The sequence below is a fragment of the Neovison vison genome, chromosome 4, assembly GCF_020171115.1.
Source record: "Neovison vison isolate M4711 chromosome 4, ASM_NN_V1, whole genome shotgun sequence".
Taxonomy (NCBI): Eukaryota; Metazoa; Chordata; class Mammalia; order Carnivora; family Mustelidae; genus Neogale; species Neogale vison.
In genome coordinates, this window is record NC_058094.1 from 71,950,855 (window position 1) to 71,974,528 (window position 23,674).

The window sequence follows — 23,674 nt, forward strand, 5'->3', positions numbered from 1 at the left end:
ACTGTCAAATCTATTATATTTCTCCAATAACATCTACATCTTTTTACACAATGCTTTATAAAATCCTTCCAACCACCAATGTCACGAACACGTACTACTATATTTTCTTATTGGAATATATTTTGTTATTACATCTTTATTTAAATGGAGTTTATTTTTGTGTAAAACGCCAGGTAATGGTTTTTTCCTCTGCAGATAGATATCTGCTCCAATGCCACAGATTCATATTTACCGAGGCTCTTCCTCTGTTCAATTATGCTCAGAACCAGCTGAGCACTTAAGGCCTTTCATAATATCTTTAACCACATCTTTCGGGCTTATCTCTCACCACACCCTTCTACAGTAGCATTATTTTCTTGTCAAACCAGACTACTTAATGCATTCACTCTTCTTCAATAACAAAACTCTATTCTTGCTCTCTCCACAAGTCACGTTCTCTTCCTGTCTTTTCTCCTTATTAAATTATAAACTTTTTCCCAAAAGACGTTGTCCAATTCACCTCTGCATCCTCAATAATTCAGCACTGATTTTACAGACTTCCAATACTTGTCCAGGATTTTTATTCTTAATTTAATTTGGCCTTTGTAGGTGGGCACTTCCACCTGGTACAAGCCGTCATCTATCTAGGTATCTCTAGATTTTCACACAGAAAGAAAAAGGTTTCTTTTACCTACCTCCCCACCCAAATATGCCTAGTTATTCCAAAGTTTTTTGTTTTTTGTTTTTTTTTACAGTTTTAAAACAGAGCCCTCAAATTGCTTCTAACGCCCAGGCACCAAAGTTTTCCTTTCTGCTCCCATGTGTACGGCAGGTTAAGTCTGTGGTTGAGGCTAACAGTAAAGGGGACGTCCCCTCTGTAGGGGATGCCGGGAGTTCGCCTCCTCGACCCACTTTGGAAGTGAGGCCGCGCCCGAGAACGTGTTCACATCCACGAATGTTTCCTCTTCCCTTCGTTTCCTCCGGCTGTCTCGACCCTGAAAACAAACAGCAGGAGGTGGAATTACCTCTGAAGCCACTGTCTATCCTTCCGTGGAACGCTGGAGTGCCCAACTCGGCTCTCAGCATTCCTAATAACACGGTCTGGCCTTTCAAGCGGGAGCTACAGTTGGCACCAAGTTCTCAGGCGACTTCTGGAATCTCTCACGAGCCGCGCTTGCTGCCTGGTTACAAGATCCGGTCAGGCCGGGACCCAGGGGTTCCCCTTCCAGAACCTGGGCTCCGTTAGGAGTGACTGAGGTCACCTCCATAGAACTGTGGAAAGGGAAGCTTCCGCCCACCCCACGCCCACCCAGAAGTCTGCGGTTTTCTCCGCACTGGCCGCCGGGCAGAGGCAGCGGCCATGGGGTCCCGGGCGGCCGACTGAGGGCCAAGCGATGGGGCAGGAGGGGCGTCTGCGTCCCCAGAACAGCCGGCTCCCGCCCCGAGACAGCCGCGCGCGCCGGAACTGCATTTCCCATAGGCCCCCGCGGCGGAGCGCCGCCCCAGCCTGCCGCCCCCGCGCGGCCGGGAGACCGCGTCCGGCGCCGCCGCCGCCGCCTCCGCCGCCGCTGCAGCAGGCCAGGGTGCCCTGCCAGCTGTGCCTTTGAAAGGCGGCGGGAGGCGGCGAGCACGATGGCGAGACTGGAGCGCCTGCTGTGTGTGCTGGGCCTGGTTCTGTGCGGGGCGGCGAGCCCCGGGCTGTGCGCTTCTCTCGCCTCCAAGAATCCCATCATCGGTAAGGAGGCTTGGTGGGGGCCGCGGGCCTGAGGTCGGGTGTCCGTCCTGGGCACTGCCGGCTGCTGGGCTCCAGCTGCTCCGTCCGGCCTTGGAAATACCCGAGTCCGGGGTTGCCGTCTGTGCCTTCATTTGTAGCACGAGCAAGAGCCGAGCACCATTTCGATTGTGCCGAAATAGAGCTAATGCCTGGTGGTTTCCTCAGATTCATTTGGCTCTTAAAGTTGGCAGGGAGGAGGGTGCGCTGGGGAGAAGCCTGCGGATTGTTTTCTTCTTAGCTTGGAATTTTCTCGGAGCTAGGAATTTCCACGAACTCACCAAACTCTGAACATACGTTAGGTTTATTACAATCTCACGGAGTGCGGGCCTACTTTAAGACACATTGTATTATCCCTATAAAAACCGAATTGACCCAAATCAAGAAATTATGGTATACTTTGGCTGTTGTCATCTTCAGCACCGGAGGGCAGAAGTGTCTAGTATAATCCTAATGTCAGGTCTACTGGTGTGAAAGTGAAGCATGTAATTTTTCGTGTCCAACAAATTTATGTTTTAAAGAGTAAAATCAGTTTGCATTATCCGAGCAGACATTCGAGACAGGGAAGGGAAAGGCTACCCGGGAGAAATCCATCAGCCTGGAATTAAAATTTGCCAAAAGCAATTTATGTTAGACAATTAAGACTGGCTTTATTTTAGAGGTAGTATTATGCCATTCAAACTCTTTTCCCTTCTGGGAAGAGGAGCATCATATTCTGTAAATAAATGGTAAGTAAATGAGTTTTTTTTTTTCCCCCGTAAGTATTGCTAGTGCCTGATTTTCAAATGGGTTCTGATTCAATATTTGGAACTTGGAATGCCTTATTTCATAGCTGTTTAAAATGGTGGTTAGAGTCTCCAAGGAGAATTAACTCAAAATAAAATTCTATGTAGTGTATTGGAAATTGTGAGTATAGAGAGGAGGGAAAAAGGAAAAAAGGGTGGGGGGATTCTTTTTCCTTTCCTAGAAACAGTGGTAGTCCAGGGTCAATTATAGAAAAAGGGAGTGTGCTTTCAGTCACATCACTTAAGACAAAATAGTTAACTAAGCACCTACTGTGTTCAAGGCATTGAATTAGAAGTGTGAAGGAAACCACGGAGTTGTGAAGTAGCCTTAAACTACGGGTGGAATTTTGGTCACATTTTGAGGGACTTACATCTTGAGTTTTAAACCCCCACAGGTGGGAAAAGTGAGTAACTGGGTAAAGGAGCTGGGTTGGGAAGAAGTTGGTGGAACCTCCCTATTCTAATATACGTTTTCTCCTTTCTGGTACTTAGGTTCACATGTCCCAAACCCTAACCTTTTTTTTTGTGGCACTTTACCTTGCCTGCCTTGTACCACTGCTTTCCTCATTTCCTGTGACACGTCTTCATTCTTTCCCTAACACGTTTCATTTTCCTCAGTGAAGACCATCTTTCTTATCCACAACAATAAAACAGTCTTAATAAAATTTTGGCATTTGGCATGTGTTAACTGAGTGCCTGACAAATGCCAATTTTTGTGACAAGCTGGAAATCGAGAAGTGATTGGTATAGACATCTCTTCATGTCAGGTGGCCTACAGAGACAGTGAAGTGTTCCAAATGGTGAAGCAGTGAATGATACTGGCACAGGTGTATCTCCAGACAGACATGTTTTGATGTATATTGGATGCCAGTACTGTGCTGGGGCTGAGGTTTCAGTGGTAAGAGGCAGCCTGAGAGGTAGGTGGGATGTGTAGAGTTTATGAACGTCTAGGAACTGGGATACTTAAACAAGGAGATGGTCCCATTGATTTGTTATCCCTGATCTCGTTTCTTTTCTTTTTTTTTTTAAGATTTTTATTTATTTATTTGATAGAGAGAGATCACAAGTAGGCAGAGAGGCAGGCAGAGCGAGAGGGGGAAGCAGGCTCCTTGCTGAGCAGAGATCCCAATGTGGGGCTCAATTCCAGGACCCCGAGACCATGACCTGAGCTGAAGGCAGAGGCTTAAACCACTGAGCCACCCAGGCACCCCCCTGATCTCGTTTCTTATTGTTTTCTCCCCTTGCTCCTGGAGCTCTTTTAATAGACTCCTTGAGATGTGACAGGCACACACCTGACTTAGGGCCTTTGCACTTGCTTTTCCCCCACCCTGGATCCCTCTTCTTCCAGATACTTTTATATGGCTTACTTCCTCGTCTCTCTGAAGTCCTGGCTCAAATGTCATGTTGTGCCTGCTCAGGGAGGTATTGCCTGGCCTGGCATCATATGTAAGACTTTCTTGCCCTGGATGAATGGGACCAACTCCTCCCCTTCTCCAAAACATACCTTCTTACTCTGCTTTACTTTTTTTTCCTTAGCATTTACCTCCAGTCATCAGACTTTATATTTTAACTTTTTATCTTGTTAACTATTTGTCCACTCTTCTCTCCCTCCCACATACTAGGATCAAAGCCCACAGGGGAAGGATTTTTGTTTTGTTCATTCATGTGTCTCCAGCACGTTCAGTACCTTGTATATATTATGATTCAGTAATATACTGAATGAACAAGTTAATGAATGAATGGTGATATGATCAGATTTCTTTCCAGGTGGAGCACTGGTGGCACTTGTTGAGGATTGTTTAAGAAAAGATACAGAGAGACCTTTTCAGAAGCTATTGTAATAGTCTGAAGAGGAGGAGGCAAGATGTTGGTTGCTTAGATTATGTTGCTGATGTTGGAGAGATGTAGACAAGATATTTCCACTCTTCTGCTTTCTTGTCAAGGAAACAGTGTGCCTTTGAGTGTGTGGGAGAGGAGAGTCCTTCTTCTTGACTTAAGGATGTGAGATTGATTCTAGGTTGTATAAAGGAGGCTGGTGCTATTGTAAACCTGCTTTGGAGCTTACTTGGTCTCCTTCATGAGGTTAGAGAGAGAGGCAATTTCTTAAAACTTAGATCAGCCTCCACTGTCCTTTCCCAAAGTCTATTGCTGTACTTACAGAAGAAGTTTTGTATTTAATTCTGCGAATTAAACAAATTAAATATTGGTATCTTTTTTAAAAGATTTTATTTGTCAGAGAGAGAGAGAGTGAGCGTGTGAGAGTGAGCACACAAGCAGGGGGAGCTGCAGGCAGAGGGAGAAGCAGGCTCTTTTCTGAGCAAGGAGCCCAATGTCAGTCTCAATCCCAGGACTCTGGGATCATGACCTGAGCTGAAAGCAGATGCATAACGAACTGAGCTACTCAGGCACCCCAAAATAGTGGTATTTTTACTGTGATGTGTTTCAGTTTCTGAGTAAGAAAAAAAGGAAATTGCTTGAAATTAAAACTATTTTTCCTTTTCTTTCCTTTTCTTCTTTCTTTTCCCTTTTCTTTTTTTTCCTTTTCTCCCTCCCTTCCATCTTCACTTCCCTTCCCTCCCTCCACCCCCTCTTAATTTTTTTCTTTCACTCTTTCATTTCCTTCCATCCTTCCTACCTACCTACCTTCCTTCCTTCCTTCCTTCCTTCCTTCCTTCGTAATTTAGGAGTATTAATGCAAACGTCCCGTAATAAGGACATGAGAAGCCTGGGAAAATACTATATTGCTGCATCCTATGTAAAGTATCTGGAGTCTGCAGGTGCAAGAGTTGTACCAATAAGGTATGATCCAGTATTTTTTACACTGTATAAATAAAAACTCCTCTGTTATCTCAAATAATTTTTAGCTCAAAAATTAATGTTTCCTTTGCTATGATTGCATCATTTAAATGTAGTAACATTGCTCCTGATTTTTGCCAAATCTAATGCTTAGAACCATTAAATTGTTTAAAGTAGGAAGGTATTTGTACTTATAGTGCTATTAGAGGTCTGTCAAACATGTTAGGTAAAGAATGAAATGATAGTTTCCTATACCCCAGGGAAGGTAGAAGTCATCAGACATTTGGAAAATAATGGAGTAAAAGAATTGATAACTTAACCAGCTTTATTCTATAATATTAGGGTAAGGAAACACTTAGGCAATAAAAGAGATTTTTAAAGCAGATGACTTTTAAAATACCTTCATACTCTACTTAAAAGGTTTGTAAATGACTAACAGCAGTGTTGCTTCAGTATAAATTACAAGAATTCCAATCTTAAAGGAGCTACATTATTTTTTTGTGATATAATGCGCTAGTAAGACTAAAATGACATGTCATATTTTGATTTGGAAAGAATTGAATTTTTTAACAGACAAAACCTTGAAAGTATTTATATCTATTCACCCAAAACTAACATATTTTAGAATCTTCCAGCTCTCCTGTCTATTCCATTATAAGTGATTTCACATACAAAGCCAGGCTGGTTGCTTTGGGCAACCTGTTTATGTAATTAATTCCATGTTAAAAAGCTATAACAAAGGAAAGGAACTGTTCAAATAAAACAATAATAGTCAAAATGCAAACATTACAACTGAAAGAATTATACCACAAAATGGTTTTATGTTTAGCTTATTAGGATCATCTTCTTGATTGATCTTTACATTTAACTAATTATCTCTACCCATTTACTTTTGACATTCATTTTTTTTTTATAGCAAATCTAATTTTTCAAATGAAACTTTATTTGGAACTCAGATAACACTGGAATTTTAGACCTGAGGAAGTAACTTACAGTCTTCAGAACAGCATTTCAGAGTTTTGGTCATGGGAACTTTTTCTGCTAGTGTTCTTTTAGGACATTAGTGCTGATAACCTGGGTGGGAAGTGGGAGAGACACAGGCAGGTAGACCAGTTCAGAGACTGGTCTGCAGGTGCAGACCAGAGGTAGGCTCGGCGTGAAGTGACAGGGCGTGGCTTACTTGTAGGATCAATGGAGAAGTGTTCTCTAAAAGTATTAGCAAGATTTGATGACTAATAGAATGAAAGGACATAGGGAGGAATAGCTGAGAATTACAAGTTTTGAAACTTGGGAAGTTTTGAAACTTGGGAAGTTTTGAAACTGGGGAAGTTTTGAAACTGAGAAAGTTTTGAAACCTAATGACTAGCAGCAGAATGCTGATATTTATGACAGAGTCACTGAAAACATGACTGTCAGCATGAAGGTTAATTTCCAGCTTGGGTTTCCAAAGTTCATTTTAAGGTACATTGCTTGGAATTAGAATCATTTAATCCTACAGAAACAATGTAATACATGGCAGCTAAATTCCCAGAGTAACCTCTAAGGCATGATCCCACATAGAATGGGAAATAAAGTCAACACTGACAATGTTGACTTTATTTCTGGATTTTGGATGCTGGGAGCCAACTTCCATAGTTTAGAAGGGAACAGGAGGAGGATGGGAGACTTGGGCAAAATTCTGGAATAGATAAAGAATTTTGTTTTGGTCTTCTGCCTTCTCAGGTGCCTGGTACCCTGAGGTTATCATAAATCCCCACTGTGGGACTAGTGGGACCCATGGAGCATCCTCTTGGGGGGTAGCATGGGACAGCCCACGGGCTGCTTCTGGTTGTAAAATGTGTTTTGTTCACACACTGTTTTAAAAACAGTTTTAGGGGCACGTGTGTGGTTCAGTCAGTAAGCATCTACCTTCGGCTCAGGTCATGATTCCAGGGTCCTGGAATTGAGCCCCACCTCAGGCTCCCTGCTCAGTGGAGAGCCTGCTTCTTCCTCTCCTGGGATTGAGCCCCATGTTGGGCTCCCTACTCTTCAGGGAGCCTCCTTCACCCTCTCCCACTCCTCCTGCTTGTGTTCCCTCTCTCGCAGTCTCTCTCTGTCAAATGAATAAATAAAATCTTTAAAAAAAAAAAAAGTTCAAAACATTTACAAATAAGAAGACTTTATAAAAGTCTGAATTTCTGACCTTTTTTTGTTTGCTTGTTTGTTTTCCAAGACAGTCATCTGGGGCTGACTTTAAATAAAGCAAGTGCCCAACAATGCCTGTTACTCCTTCTCACGCTGCTGAAACTGTTTCATCTGCCATCATCACCGGGCTTAAGCAGTTTTCTTTTAGTTAAAGAGAAATAAACTCTTTCATACCCTACTAAGAAGGTCTTCAGTTTCTCAACAGTCTGACAACATGCAAATAATATCTGTATTCAAAGAAAAGGATCTGGCCTGTCTTTCCTGTCCAGTCTCTGGGGCATGGGGGTTCATGACACTTCATCCCCTTCTCCCCTCAGCAATTAAGCCCCTTAAGAATGATCGGCAGGGTCTAAAAGTCCAGTCATGGACAGTATGGGAGCTGTTTATGTAGAATTGATGAAATGACTAAAACCAGCCTGCAGGGCTTGCTGGTAGAAGTCCCTGGAATGTAGCTGAGTGATCTTAATCCATTCCACTGATGACTGTCCTGGTTTAAATATCCATGGGGAAGATTCTGGATCCTGACTGTTTGGTTCCCTTTTTATTGACCCAGTCTGGGGAGATGAGACTGGCAGAATACTGGGAACATGGACTCACATTTGAATCTCCCTGTCACTTCTTGAGTCAGGACCACTTGCCCATTTATTCTCCCATCTAAGCTAAAGGTAAGCACCACTGCAATATCACCCATTGCTTTATTGCACCACTGCAATATCACCCACTGCAGTATCACCCATTGCTGGGAAGAGGAGTATTGTGAACTTTTTAAAAAAAAATTAAATTAATCAATTATTTTAAAGATTTTATTTATCTGAGAGAGAGAGCAAGAGAGAGCACAAGCAGGGGGAATGGGAGAGGGAGAAGCAGACTCCCCGCTGAGCAAGGAGACTGATTCGGGGCTCCATTCCAGGACCCTGGGATTATGACCTGAGCTGAGGCAGATGCTTAACTGACTGAGCCACCCAGAAGCCCCTCTTTTTTTTTTTTTTTTTAAGATTTATGTATTTATTTGAGAGAGAGAGAGAGCAAGAATGGGGACAGGGAGAGGAAGAGGGAGAGAATCTCCAGCAGACTCCCCAAGGGAGAGCATGACCTGAGCCAGAATTGAGAGTCAGATGCTTAACCGACTGAGCCATCCAGGTACCCATATGAACTTCTAAATAGACCCGGACTTGTAAACCTCATTTGGACTTAGAAAAGAACCTAGCACAATAAAGTACAGTGAAGTTCTGGGCATCATAAGTGTATTAATAATGGGAGATGTGTTCTGACTCCCCCTAAAACATTCCCTGGGGCAGAAGGGGACTGTGGTTGACATTTGATCATAAACCTACTTCTTTTATGGCTGATTGAGAAGGCATCATTCCTTGTTATTCTCTTATAGAACCAGAAGAGTGTTTAATGTAGAAAGGTTCTTACAGGAATTTCATAACCATGATGCTCTCTTCTCTCGTTCCTGCATTTTCTTGAACTTTTGGAAGAGCAAACCTATTTCACTGTGATTTAACAAAATTGTCACAGATGAGTCCCATTACTTTTTTCTGGAGAAGGGGATAAAATCATCAATAGCATGGTGATGTTAGGAGCTCTTAAGTGGTGTTCAATGAAAGGAGCTGCAGAATACCCAGGCAAGTTAGCTTCAGAATAATTGCCCTGACTACCATGATGTGCATGTAGCCTGTCCCTAGATCTGAACTCTTCTGACTTTTGGATACACAGTGGTCTCCAGATTTTTGCAGTTAGTGACAGGAGTGGGATGAACCCGAGATTTGGCATTTGTATGTATTGTTTTTATCTGCCCAGACTTCTTCAGTTAAGGGAAACTTACTAATAAATCTCTTTATTTCATCTTTATACAAAACTACTGAATATCCTTACATTTTTAAAAATATTTAATTTATTTATTATTTGACAGAGATCACAAGTAGGCAGAGAGGGAGGAGGAAGCAGGCTCCCCACTGAGCAGAGAGCCCAATGTGGGGCTCGATCCCAGGACCCTGAGATCATGACCTGAGCCAAAGACCGAGGTTTTAACCCACTGAGCCACCCAGGCGCCCACCTTACATGTTTTTGATAGTTCTCAGCGAGCAGAGAAATTACTATTGCCCAATCTCATGGTCTTTAATGTTTTCCATATTAACATGTACTTCACAATATTAAATGAGAACACAGCAAAAAACATGTTTACTTGTCTGATTACCAAAACAAGGATATAATTATAGTATGTGATGTGTATGTAGTTTGAAAAAATACCTCTAGGAAGGGAAGGGAGAGAAATACTGTCTGGTATTTAAGAATTTTTTTTTCTTTCTTTCTTTTCAATTAATGTGGGGACTTCACTTAACAGCCTTACTTTTTTCCTTAGGTATGGAAATGGATGTTTTATAACTGTTTTATCGTTTTCAGGCCTGATCTTACAGCTGAAAAGTATGAAAAGCTTTTCCAATCTATTAATGGGTAAGTTGGCAGCGTTGATTTGATCCGGGGAATGAGGTGGATAAAGTCTGCATTTGCAAAAACATACTTAGAAACTTACATGTTTCTGTGTAACTGTCTTATAGTGGTATAATGTTTGTTTTCTGGGTTCTTTTATAGGAATTGTTTTTTGAGAGATGACAGAGCTTGCAGAGGGAAGGCAGCTTAAGAAGTAAATGTTGCATAGTAGATATGTTTAGGTTTTTTTTAACATGTGACATTATCTTTGTTCTTTTAATGCTTGTCTCAAATGTTCTGAGGTCACTTTGAATGGCATGACATACTGTTTGCTTAGAGGGGATTTAGAAGTCCTAAATCTGAGTGTAATAATTGGTTATCTTTCAGAAGACATTTTGAATAGAACTTGGAAAAAAGTTTTCTGTCCTCTGGCTTCACCACAAAATATGTGATTGAGTAGCTCAAAAGAATAAAGCTTTTAATCACATGAAAAATGTTCAACATTACTCATAACTAAAGGTTACCTAATTATAGCAATTATAAACTTTTTAAACTACCAAGCTGACAAAGATCAAAAAATTTGTAAATATTCTATAGTGAGGCTGTGAGGTAACAAGTATTCTCATACTGTACGAGTGTATGTTATACAGTTTTCTGTGGTGTAGTTTTGCAATATCTGTTGAAATTTCATTTCAGAAATTAATAATGCACATACCTTTTGACCCAGGAAATCGGTCAGAAGGAATTTTATTTTATAAATATATTCCCTGTTATGTGGAAACTTAGGCCCAAACATGCACATTGCAGAATTGTCTGAAATACCCACGGTTTAGAAACTGCCGGCTAGTCTATCAGTTGGGAACTGGGTTAAAAAAAAAAAAAGACTGCATGCATATAATAGAGTATTATGCACAGATTTAAAAAATGAAGGTATCTGTAGATGCTGGCTTGGATCACTATGGTCATGTGAGCGATGTGATATTGTTATGTAAAAAAAAGCAAGGCACATAATGGTATTTATAATATACTCCCATTTGCTTTTTTTTTTTTAAGGTAGGGATTAGGAGATTAGCACAGTATAATCTATAAGGTAAACACACGGATTTTAAAGGTTGTGGTTTTTAAAAATTTCTATTTATTTATTTGGAACAGAGAGAGAGAGAGCACATGCCAGCAGGGGCAAGACAGGAGTGGGGGTGGGGAGAGGGAGAAACAGACAACAAACTGAGCGTGGAGCCCTGCATGGGACTTGATCCTATAACCCTGACATCATGACTTGAGCCAAAATCAAGTATCGAACACTCACTCAACAGCTGAGCCACCCAGGTGCCCCTAATGGTGGTTTGTTTTTTATTGGATTTGGGTGCAGGGAGTCTATTTTATGATAAAGCTTTTATAAAGAGTTTCTATTTTTTCCACTTTTAAAAACTATGTTTGTTACTACTTTAAAAAAGGAAAAAAGGTGTGAGTAAAACATTTATAGTGCCCATTATGCGTGTGTACTTTGGCATAGAAAAGTAAGTCAAGGTCAGAATATATGGTAGAAACTCAGAAATACACATAAAAATATATACCAGAAAGTGAACTACACTCTCATGCAACTTCAGAATCTCCTTCATTGAGCCCCTATTGTGCAATAGACTTCATACTGCTTTGTGGAGGAACACAGAGATGAAAAGGCTTGTTTTTAAAGGGATTTCCTAATCTGGGTGAGATAGTCAAATTTTATTTTATAAAAGGACTTTGGCATTAAACACACTAGATTTGATCAGTGGCATCTTTCTAGACCCTGAGTGAATGAAAAGGGAGACCTGCTACTGAGTCTTCATTAAACCACTTCTAATTGTAGGGTTTTCTGCATGGTTCTACCTTATAGTTTATAAATTTTCTACCAGACTATGAAAACTTCCTCATCCTTGTCTCTCCAAGTTAATACCAAGAAACAGAATATATTTGTTGAATGAACAATAGTCTCAAAAGTGAACTTTCGGGGAGCCTAGGTGGCTTAATTGGTTAAGCATCCAACTCTTGGTTTTGGCCCAGTTCATGATCTCAGGGTCGTGGGATCAAGCCCTGCATCAGGCTGTGCACTGAGCATGGAGCATGGTTGAGATTCTGTATCTCCCTTTCCCTCTGCCCCTCCACCTGTAATTGCGTGTATGCTCTCTCTTAAAAAGAAGTGAGTGTTCACATATCTCAAATTCATATTTAAGTATTTTCAAAATTTTAACACATTTAATCCAGCATTTGTAATCTTTTTTGAATATCTTTAGTTATTTCAAGACTTGTTATAAATTTTAAAACTGAAGTTAATTTAAAAAGTCGATATAAAAACACAGTAAATATTTTTCTGTATCTCTCCTTTATGGGTAGAGTAAAATAAAATCAAACGTAACTTCCCTTCTTTTTTCCCAAACTTTTTCCAGAATTGTAATTTTGTTCTTTTTCAAAGTTTTTTTAATAGTGTGAATATTTTGGAAGAAATTTCAGGGTGATAATAAAAAATTAAATTCTCATGGATATTTAATTCTAGCCTACATATGTTTTTATGAACAGCTTGTTCTTTGTGGTTGAAAATAATTCTCCGTGAGCCAAAACTGACTCCTGATTACGGGCCTCCAGTTGATTTTGGCATCACTGATTGCTTGATTTAGACCTAGGTGTACCTGGAATTTTATCTTGACTTGATTTCTAGCTTTGTGTACTCTCCTTCCTTCCCCCACCTATTTATCCTTAACTTTTGTACACTCTATCTCAAAAATAAACATGTTTATTGAAGTAGTTTTGGAAGAACATGGGCTTCTAGAAGTATTGTTAACTGTGGCAGTTTACGAATGTGTAGGAGTGGAAATGTGTAGGAGTGTAAATATTTTATATATTTTTTGCCAAAGTTTTCTTTAATGATTTGTTGCTTGCATGATAAGGAAAAAAATTGTTTTAAAACAAAAAAAGTGTTTATTTCCTGTGGGCCGCGGGATTGAAATGCACCCTATTTGATTTGCTTCAGGATCCTTTTCCCTGGAGGAAGCGTTAATCTTGAGAAGTCAGGTTATGCTCTCACGGCCAAAAAATTTTACGACTTTGCCAAACAGGTAGATATCAGTTATTACCTTTTACTCCAGGTGGGTTTTTGTAATTTTCCATGAGGATAATTCTGTCTGACTCATGTGGTTAATACTTCCCTCACAATCACCCTTTATCTTTTACCCTTCCCTTAATTACCCTTTATCTTTTTAGTTTCCTGCTCTGTAGCAGCCTATAGGGGCGCTCACCCTGTTTCCTGTGGGCTTTCAAGGGAATCAGAGCCCCACACACTGGCCCTCTCTATTAGTGTTCATTAATAAGAACCAGGTCTTCATGCTGGCTTAGTAAGTTTTTTGTTTTTTAATGTATCAGGCGTTGTTCCCATGTTATTAATTCTCATGTCCTCTTGAAAGCTGCTCTTCGTCCTGACTTTTGGAGTAAGGTCAGGTCAGATAGGTTGGGAAGGTCAAATAGGATGGACTTTGACCTTTCTTCACAGTTATCCTAGACTCCATATTCAGTCACCAGGCCGAGCCTCTTGAGTCCTTTGCAGTGTGTCACATTGTGCCTGCCTTCGCACTCTACCTCAGATCCTTACTGTTTCGCTCCTGAACTATAATCTTGCTGGCCCTTGTATCTCGCCCTGCCCTTAAGTATTTCCCTAAAGAACTGCTTTTAGCATATGAGATACTTGTTTAAAAACTTTTAAAGTTTAGATTAAATCATCTGTAGCCTTTCATAGTCTTTGAATCTAGACACAGATTGTGTGTCCACAGCCCCATTTCCTAGTTTTTCCTTCTGCACATTATTGAAGCCAGTTTGGTATTTCTAGCATATATCGTATGTCCTCCTACTTTTAAATCAGCTCAGTCTGCTTCCTTCTGTTCCATCTGTAATTCTCAACTTGGTCCATCTTTTCAGGCCCTCATGCTATTCCACTTCCGGAGAGTTTTTTTCCCCAACTCCAACAGGAATGGTATCCCATTCCCTCTTAACTTTTAGAGTAATTTGTTGTAGAATAGTTCAAACATTTGTTTAGCTCCCACTTGGTAAGATGACAGGGTCCACAACCTTCAGGAGCTTCTGTATCAGAAGACAGAATATCTTGAGGTTAGTTATTCACATCTCAGCAGATTTCATGGTTTTAATACCATTTGAGGTATTCCTCATTTCATACAGTATGGTACCATGTACTGAGTACATGCTCAGTGGGTTTTATTTTTGAAAAAGTGAAGAAAGTGGAAATTTTATAATGTGAGTGATTTAAAATGCATTTTGGAAATAGATATGAACATTATATAAAGTGGTCATTTTTCCTTTTGCATACAGGGACTCATGTAACCAACTTGCTCAAATAAAAAAAAAAAAAAAAAAGGAGCCACCTAACCCTTAAGACCCCAAAGTCTACTTTTTGAAATGTAATTAGCTACTTGAAGATTTCAAAGCAAAGGAAAAAAGCTCTGCAGCCTTGAACTTATTTAGCTACCTAGAACTTTTTTTAGCTAAAAAACCCCAGCCACTGGGGTCCACACAGTTCTCACTGAAGGAGCTTTGAGAAGTGAAGTCTGTTAGATCTAGTCAGTCCTACTCTGTGTCCTTTGCTCTGCTAGGCTCCATGGAGGAGCCACAGTAAGTGAAAGATGTGGTGCAAAGCGAGGACTTAACATTTAGTCGCGAAATGAAATTTGGTACATATAAAAACAGAGCAGTTAAACCTTCCTTTGTGTTTATTATAAGTAAATGCTTTAGGCCTTTTGACTTCAGATATGCAGTTCTAACTTTTAAAAATAAAATTTCCCAGACCTGCATAGAAAGTGTTAAAAATCCTACCTTATGTTAGAAAGAATAGGAATTAATGAAATTCTGTATTTTTTTCAGTAAGTAACAGAAAGACAAAGAAAACCCTAATCATTTCCTCTTTTAGTGATTGTTAGGCTATATTTTACAATCTATGCAGGAAAATCACTGCTTTTAGAAAAGTTGCACAACTCAGTTTTGTAACTACAGTACATATGGATTTAATCTTTACTTAACCCCAAAATTCATTGTCTAGAAGACTTTTTCCCCATTCATGCTAGTTGTTGTGACTCCCTTTGAAAAAGCTCAATACATTTGTACTTTTTTTGTACAAAGAGTTGACAACTTTTACTCTATACAAATTTTTTTTTTTTTACTTTTGCTTAGCCTTTTCCTTACTGACTGTTCCTCTCCTTCCAGATCATGGGTTTCCCATGATTTAAATTTAATTGGCTGAAGGTGCAGTGATGCAACTATTACTGTAAATTCCAAGATAATGAAGGAAGGACTTCAGAGTGTGTTCAAAGCAGACAGTCATCCAAAGCAGCAAGATCTGGAGCAGATGTATCAATAGACTTCTGTCTAGCATTATCTTTGATATTTGCAGTCCCTAATTGCTACTTGTGTTGCTTGGTAGTTGCCTGGCAGATGTCAGTCTCGTTCCCAGCACAGCTAAGATTGAATAATTTGATTAACTAAGATGGAATGATTATGTATGAGCTTGGTCTGAGGAAAGATTAAGTGATAGGCTCCTTATGGATCCTGGAAAATTCTTTAGAAACACATGCATGACTCAAGTGCCTGTCTTGTAATGACAAATCAAACGTACAATTTTTTGTTTTGAAACGTTAAAATAAGCTTAGTTTTCTCTTTCATTCTGCGAAGAGTTTTGATGATGGAGACTATTTTCCTGTATGGGGTACTTGCCTTGGATTCGAAGAGCTTTCATATCTGGTTAGTGGTGGAAAGTCCTTATTAACTCTCACTCATACTGATGGAATTACAATGCCGCTGAACTTCACTAAAGGTGAGAATTCTCTTTTTGACCCTTTTAAAAATATTACCTGGGCAGGATGAGTAAGTGGCAAAGATCTGTGTCAGAAACGCTCATAATGTTTACTGATTTTTAGATGACTCATACAAGCTGACGATGTAGACGATGTATTGAACTGTGAAGATGGCTTAGGAGTTTTGAGTTTTGATAATTCATTACATGTAGTAATATCAGAATCATGCATGATTAAGACCTCTAAAAATCAGACCTGAGTTTGAGTCCTAGTTTCATCCCTGTTGCCTAGGGGATTGGTTTAACCTCTCTTGACTTGAACTTCCTGATTTTAAAGGGTTTTCCTCGTAGGGTTGTTTGTGACTATTAAGTAAGATACTGCTTTCCAGCTACTGTGCTAAGTGCTTGGAAAACAACTCTTAGACATGCGGGCTAGGAATTATGATAGTACAGCATCTTCCCTCGGCTGTGTACTCTGTTTGAACCCTAGCTGTGGTGTACCGTGCTTTGATTCTGGTACTAGCCACTAGGAGTCAGCGCAGACTCCATAGTTATAAGTTATCTTCCCAATAAGTCCCTTCTTTCAGATACAGCCACAAGTCACATCCCCAGGCCACCCACACTTCTGACCAACCAGCCACAATTGTGAGGATTCCCATGACCCTTCGTGAAGTTCAGTAATTCACCAGAATGACTCATAGAACTCAGGAAGGTGCTGTGTTTGCACTAACAATTTTGTTGTAAAGGTTGAGATCCCAGAGGGACTGGAGAGCTTCCACGTCCTCTCCATGTTGAGTCAGAGCACATCACCCTACTGGCTTGTCAGTGTGTTCCCCAACTGGAAAACTCCCATGAGCTCTTTTGTCTGGAATTTTTTACTGGGTTTCATTGCGAAGGCAAGATTGATAAATCATTGGCTGTGTGACTGAAGTCTCCAGTCCCCTTTTCATCCCTGGAAATCAGGCTGGCTCAAGTCCTAACCTACTCTAATCATGTGGTCGATGTTTCTGTGATCAGCCTCATCCTGAAGCTACCATGGGGCCCCCAGTGAGACCCCTTGTTAGCATTACAAAGAATTACTATTTTGCAGGAATTTCTGAGAGCGTTAGAAGCTCCTTGTCAGGGCAAAGACCAGGAAAATTGTTATAGCACTCTGTGTAAATAGGTAATGATTCTTGTAGGTTACCTGATCTCTGAATCCTCACAGTTGAGTGCTGTCAACTATTCCTGTTCTCATAAGGATTGTGGATGGAAAGCAGTAGTTGTTACACATGGAACCCATAGAATGCTCTATATTTTTCAAAGCTCTTTCTTGCATTATGTTACTTAATCATTGCAAGAACTCTGTGGGAAGTACATGTATTAGGTCAGACTATTTTGGATGTATGTGGTGAAAAACCAAGCTTATATAAAGAAGATTTTTTATATCGGAGGAGCAGGAATTCTCTTGGAAGCCATAATTAGCATGCTGAATGAGAAGCTTCACTTAGGGAGTGCTAGTGTCAAGATAAATTGCTCTTTTTGATCTTGAGTAGAGATTTCTTGGCTTGTGTAATGTTCTTTCCTACACTGTTGGTATTTTTAGATCTTTAAATTCCAGATACCTTTGAAAATATGTTTAATGTTCTGGATCGTTTCCTGAGAAAACAAAGACGTATTCACGTTGTAAGTTGCCCCTATTTTCAAGAGAACTCAAGTTAAATTTTTCTGCTTACTCGATGGTGGCCTGATAATTATCATATCAGAAGGATTTTAGTAATTCTTGTTCAAATTCTAGAAGAAAAGTACTTGAATATGGAACATACTTGAATTTGTATGTTAAACTTACTTTATGTTTGACTAGGATACATGTGTGGAAATGATATGTTTTCCTTATCATTTATTCATCTTGATTATGTCTTAATAATGGCCCTTTTTGGCCATAGATCAGTGGATTTTATTTTTGCTGTGTTTAAATTATTTCTCTTGTGCTTAAATTATTTCAGGTGCATCACAGAGCAGAATGTTCCAGAATTTTCCTGTTGACTTGTTAAAGTCATTATCAACGGAACCCCTGACAGCAAATTTCCACAAGTGGAGCCTCTCCGTGATGGTATTACATTAATTAACTGTAAAATTAATGCATTTAGATTAACTACAGAAGTAATTATTTTGTTTTGTTTTTATACTCTAGAATTTTACGATGAATAAAGAGTTAAAGAACTTTTTCAATGTATTAACTACAAATACAGATGGCAAGACTGAGTTTATTTCAACCATGGAAGGTATATCTCATGGCACATATATACTTTATTTCACTTATGTTCATATATATTAATTTTATACTTCTCTTATGAATAACATTTTGTTACTCTGGGGTGTAAAGAGAAGCTAAGGCATTTTTGGGGGATAGGAGATGTATTTTTGTCCATGTTCCAAGTCAGTTGTGATTTACCTCAGTCATCTGATGGATGGAATGATGAAGGAGAGTCAAGCATAAAGGGAGAGTAGAGTAAATGGAGAAAATGACTTCTGTTTCTAGCAGTGCTATAGAGTGAGTACCATGACAAAGTCTCCTCCAAACAACAACAAAAAACATGACTCATGTCCAAAAAAACTTCCTAAAAGTTTACCCCACTGTCCAAAAGTAGAGCCTTCCTATGAAACTCCTAAGCCACAAAAGCACAAAGCAAAGAGTATTCTTCTACTTTCCAGAAGTTTGCATTAAGCCACTTTGTTTTTATGAAAGACCTGCATGAGTCCTGTTTCTGCTCCCTGAAAGAAAGTAGAAGAGTATTTTTGCTTTTATGAAGAAAAGCCGATGTGCTAATGTAAGTTTTCATAACAGTGAAGTAGCAAAATGTAGCCTTTTGGAAAGTGGAGGGATACCTGTACATTCATGAAGTGACAGGATACTTAGGCCAGAACCTCTGGGAGTTAAGTGGAGTACTTTTTTTTAAATTGAAGTGTAGTTGACATGCAATATTATAGTAGTTTTAGGTGTACAACATGGGATTTGACAATTCTATATATTATGCAGTGCTCACCACGGTAAGTGTACTTACCAATCACCATACAAAGTTACTACAATATTATTGACTGTATTCCCCATTCTGTTTTTTCATCCCTGTGACTGACTTATTTTATAACTAGAAGTTGTAACTTGTAACCCCCTTCACTTATTTTGCCCATCCCCTTTTCCACTGGCAACCACCGGTTTGTTCTCTGTATTTATGAATCTGTTTCTGTCTTTTGTTTGTATTGTTTTTGAGATTCTACATATAAGTGAGATTACATAGTATTTCTCTTTGTCTGGCTTATTTCACTTAGCATAATGCCCTCTTGCTACATGTTTTCTCAAAGGGTAAGATTTCATTCCGTTTTATGGCTGTGTGATATTCCCTTATATGTATATGCCACATCTTCTTTATCTATCCATGTATCACTGGACACTTAGGTTGCTTCCATATCTTGACTCTTATTAATTATACAATAAGCATAGGGGTGCATATATCTTTTTAAATTAGTGTTCTGTTTTCTTTGTGTAAAATGCCCAGTAGTAGAATTAATGGATTGTATGGTATTATATTATTAAGTGAAGTATTTAAGCCAGCATTATTGTTGAATCAGGAGAACTTAGGAGGAAGCTCAGGAACCCCCTACTGTGAAAGTCCTCCACGCAGCAGGATCCTCAACAAATCCTGCCTGCCGACCTATAACAATTGCCATCTTGAACCTTGACCCTAAGGGAATGGGCATGGTGGTAAATAAGGCTTGAGCATTCGTAGTGACACGCTGGTCACCCGTGGCCTGCATGAAACTCACTGGGAAGGTCAGTAAATCTCAAGTCATTTCAAGTCATCTCAGCCTGAGAGTGTCCCAGCGTTTATGGCAGAAGTGAATATAAATAATTCTCTGTGGAGAAAACTACATTTATCCCAGATTTTAAGGGATTTCCACATTATGAAGTTTTAAGGAAAATGAGCAATTCCTGGCCAAACAATCACTACTGTGCAAGGAAGTGAAGTACTATGAATGAAAACTTACAGAAACAATAGACAGTCTTCGAGTCAGTGAGAGGCCAGGGTACTGGTGGGTGTAGTTTATGTTATTCAAAATTGGCCTTCTCACTGGCTTGCTCTTGGGGGCGGGGAGGTCAAAGTTTGAATGGTTTACGAGAAATATAAGAATTCCCTGGGGGAATTCCGGGAAAGGTTGTTCAGCCCAGTGGGAAGTGAACAGACTATCTTCTCTTTAAATGTTTCCTTCCTCTATGTTTTGCTTCAACAATAGCATTGCCATTCACCAAATCATTCTAAGTTAGAAACTTAGATGTTGTCCTTGACTTCCTGACCTCGTTCTCTACCTCTAAAAAATGTGTGCCACTTTCTGCTCCCCAGATGCTTGCAAATGATACCTCCCCTCCCTCCAGCTTAGCCTTGTTGTTCTACGTTAACTACCTTCCACCTGGACTCCTCGGTAGCCTCCTAACTCTCCACAAAGCCACTTTCCAGGTAGCCTCTGATGACCCCTGTGGAACACCGGCCATGAGGGTGGGAACCATTCCACAGACAGAGGGACATCATTTAGGCTGAGAAGAACTGCCTTACATAAAAGTACACAAAAAATGGTGGCATAGTTCATTGTCCTGTGAATACATCATTATGGGAAAGGATGAAGACACAGGATGGTGGGAGGGAAAGACACCTATCGTGGAAGAAACTTGGATCACTGATCACACGGGCAGCTGACTGTTGAACTGGGGTATTCAGAGGCTCAAGTATTTTACTTCCCTTTGATTACCCACGAAAGCAAATCATATTACGGACTGTACAAGGTTGAAAATCAGTGAAATGTACTGTGAATGTTCACACTGTGATTGAAATTCTTTATTTTGTCTCTGGGAGAATGAGCATAATTTTACTCTGACATCGTGAGTTACAAAATAATGTTTTACGTAGGATATAGAACATAACTCCATTGTAAGTAATACCTTAGACCGCTTTTTTTTAAAAGACTTTATTTAATTATTAGAGAGAGAGAGCACGCGTGATGGGGGGAGGAGTAGAGAGAGGGAGAGGGACAAGCAGACCTGACACAGGGCTCGATCCCAGGATCCTGAGGTCACAACCTGAGCCAAAATCAAGAATCAGACACTTAACTGACTGAGCCACCCAGGTGCCCCTTCGACCATTCTTAATACTTACTTGTTTGTGTTCTTCATGCAGGGTATAAGTATCCAGTGTACGGTGTCCAGTGGCATCCAGAGAAAGCACCTTATGAGTGGGGGAATTTAGAAGGCATTTCCCATGCACCTCATGCTGTGAAGGCTGCGTTTTATTTAGCTGAGTTCTTTGTTGCCGAAGGTAATATGTGGGTATATAATTTTATTGTCTAATGTAGTTTTGGAGGAAATGGCCCTGTCTAAAGTTTCTTTACACTTTTGCTCTATAAGATGTTCAGTAAGTTTAACTTTAACAAAAAGTTAAATCATGTGAAAGCCCTGAAATTGAAATACTAAGCATTCAGATAAAACCAGGACAATTATTTCAGTTAACGGTATTGGACATTCTGAACTGCACTGAATTCCTGAACAACAATGTAAAGATTGAGTTCTTTTTTTCTTTCTTTCTTGAATACATTTTTTAAAATTTGCTTCATTACTCTTCTTTTTAGGAATAATGCTTTAATTTTAACATTCTCTGAGAAGTAGATGTTATTTTTCCAAGAAGATATAAATTGAATATATGCTCATCAGACTGTGATTTTAAGACTGCCTGTGTGCAGGCATTGGCACAATGGACACAGCTAATAAGCTTTTCCTGCTCTTTCATAGAGACATTTTTGTGCTGTTTGTCGGCAAAATTGAGAATTTGGTTTTAGATGCTTAAGTTTTTTTGTTTTTTGTTTTTAAAGATTATTTGAGTGTGGAAGAGAAAGTAGGGGGGAGAAGCAGAGGCAGAGAGAGAGAATCCTCAAGCAGACTCCCCACTGAGCATGGAGCCCAGTGCGGGGCTTGATCCCAGGACCCCAAGACCATGTATCCGAGCCAAGATCAAGAGTTGGTGGCTCAACTGACTGAGCCACCCAGGCACCCCTCAATGCTTAAGTTTTCATTGAGTGATACAGGTGTGAGAGCTACAGACACCGCTGCAAGGGACAGGGCATCACTGTGGCGGGTTGTGAACTCCGGCCGCTGTGTTTGCCCCCCTCTCCCAGCTTGCCCGAAGTTTTATCAACCCTCCTGCTCACACTCCTTAGGAAAGTACTTCCTCCTGAATTCACTCTGCTTATGGGCAGTTGAATGGGTCGTTTCATGACAAAAACCCCAAACTGAAAACAAGATTCTCCTGCGTGCACTATGAATCCCAAGGAACATTCCCGTGTCCTGTGTAAGGGACTAAAGGAGAACGGCAGTAGGTGGAGTGTGTTGCAGTATTAGGACTTGGCGGGGCTGTTTATCTCTATTTCCCAACATCCGGCTTTCTCAAACAGTACAGCAAGCCTGTATTTATTTCCACTCAAGGATAAAGTCCGAGCCTCCCCTGCTTCCCACTCCCACTTCAGCTGACTTCTCTGTGCCTCCTTGCTTGTCACATTTCCTTACCTCTCACTTCCGCATCGGCCTCACCTTGGTCAGTCTCTGTTCTCTTTTTCTGGGAGCAGCTCAGTGAGGACAGACTGTGAAAGCACCACACGGTGGAAGATTCTGCATGGTTACTAGGCGAGGCTTCTTGAGTGCTAGGTCCTTGCCCTGGTTAGTTTCCATCCCCGGACCCTGTGGCAAGTCCTGCACACAGTAGGCCCCAGTGAGTGTTTAGGTCAGCGGGAGGGTGAGCCCCTCACTGGATCTGGTGATCAATCAAGTGCTGCTTTATTTGGGGGAAATCCTATAAGGCATTGCTCCTTTTCTGGTGGTATTTCCCCTGCTTAATACTGCTGATTATAGGAAGAAATGTTATAAAGTAGACTTTGGAAAATTTTATCCTATCTTTTAAAAAATTAAACTGTCTTTTTCTTGCAGCTCGGAAAAACAGTCATCAATTTGAATCTGAGGTTGAAGAGAATGAAGCACTGATTTATCAGTTCCGTCCAGTTTATACTGGAAATATTTCTTCATTTCAGCAAAGTTATATATTTGATTGAAAGCCTGCAATGTGTTAACAGAAATTTTGAATCATTCCATGATTAAACTGTTTTAATGACTTGCTACTCATGGCACAATGAAAAGCCACAGAGATTCCTTTTCGGATGTTGCTGGCTCTGATTCTTCATTCAGTGTCTTGGACTATTTATATCACATTTGATAATGAATCAATTTGATAATTAAATAATTGTGGTATATTTCATGGAAAAGCTCAATCCTGAAGATTAGAACAAAACAAATGTATTGAAAATACAAGTTATTTTTTTCACATTGATTGACTGTGGAAATAAATACCTTCCCCTAGCCATCCACCACCCCGTCCTTGCTGAAGACGCTTTTTAAATCCTACCTTGTTTGAGTCTTGGGAGTATTGGGGGGGTTGTGTGTATATGAGAAGGTGTGTGAGGATGCATACATGAGAGAGAGAGTGTGTATACACACATATTTCTTTTTCTGCCTTTTCAGCTCCACAGTTAAACTGCACACCTACTGAATGCAGAGCATGGGTCTTGAACTTTCTGTCTCTTACAATGTTTAACACAATGAGCTCTCAGTAAGTACTTGTGACCACTGGGGAGTAAACTTTCTTTCCTTGGAGAGTAGTTTGAAAGCTGCCATACGTTTATTCGCATACATTTTAACCATTTCTCAATCTGTGCTTCCCTCACCATCCCACTTACCCTCACCAACTTCAAAATTTAGGAATTCCTTGAGGACAAAAAAAGCAGAAAAGAGGATAGTTTGAGTTGTTGACAGTGTTTATGCCTCTGTTT

At 40.1% G+C, this 23,674-nt stretch overlaps 1 protein-coding gene and 1 long non-coding RNA gene across 3 annotated transcripts in view; one reads left to right on the top strand and one right to left on the bottom strand.

The window, feature by feature from the left end:
- Positions 1-1,267, bottom strand: part of LOC122904565 — a 29,633-nt gene extending 28,366 nt beyond the window's left edge. For both annotated transcript variants that reach the window (XR_006384230.1, XR_006384229.1), the window contains exon 1: positions 1,005-1,267. This is a non-coding gene — a long non-coding RNA (uncharacterized LOC122904565). The remainder of the gene's footprint in view (positions 1-1,004) is intronic.
- Positions 1,268-1,525: 258 nt separating this feature from the next.
- GGH (gamma-glutamyl hydrolase) lies at positions 1,526-23,215 on the top strand. The gene is made up of 9 exons (XM_044245537.1): positions 1,526-1,714; positions 5,220-5,334; positions 9,922-9,972; positions 12,956-13,040; positions 15,655-15,796; positions 17,761-17,867; positions 17,949-18,039; positions 20,983-21,120; positions 22,779-23,215. Exons 1-9 carry the CDS (start codon positions 1,612-1,614, stop codon positions 22,898-22,900), a joined length of 954 nt encoding a protein of 317 aa, XP_044101472.1. The 5' UTR covers positions 1,526-1,611; the 3' UTR covers positions 22,901-23,215.
- The last annotated feature ends 459 nt before the right edge of the window (positions 23,216-23,674 follow it).

Bases quoted from the DNA above. Each gene is read 5' to 3' on its own strand.
- GGH (XM_044245537.1), top strand. From the start codon at position 1,612: ATGGCGAGACTGGAGCGCCTGCTGTGTGTGCTGGGCCTGGTTCTGTGC. The intron at 1,715-5,219 runs GTAAGGAGGCTT...TTCGTAATTTAG, and splicing joins CTCCAAGAATCCCATCATCG to GAGTATTAATGCAAACGTCC. The intron at 5,335-9,921 runs GTATGATCCAGT...TATCGTTTTCAG, and splicing joins GCAAGAGTTGTACCAATAAG to GCCTGATCTTACAGCTGAAA.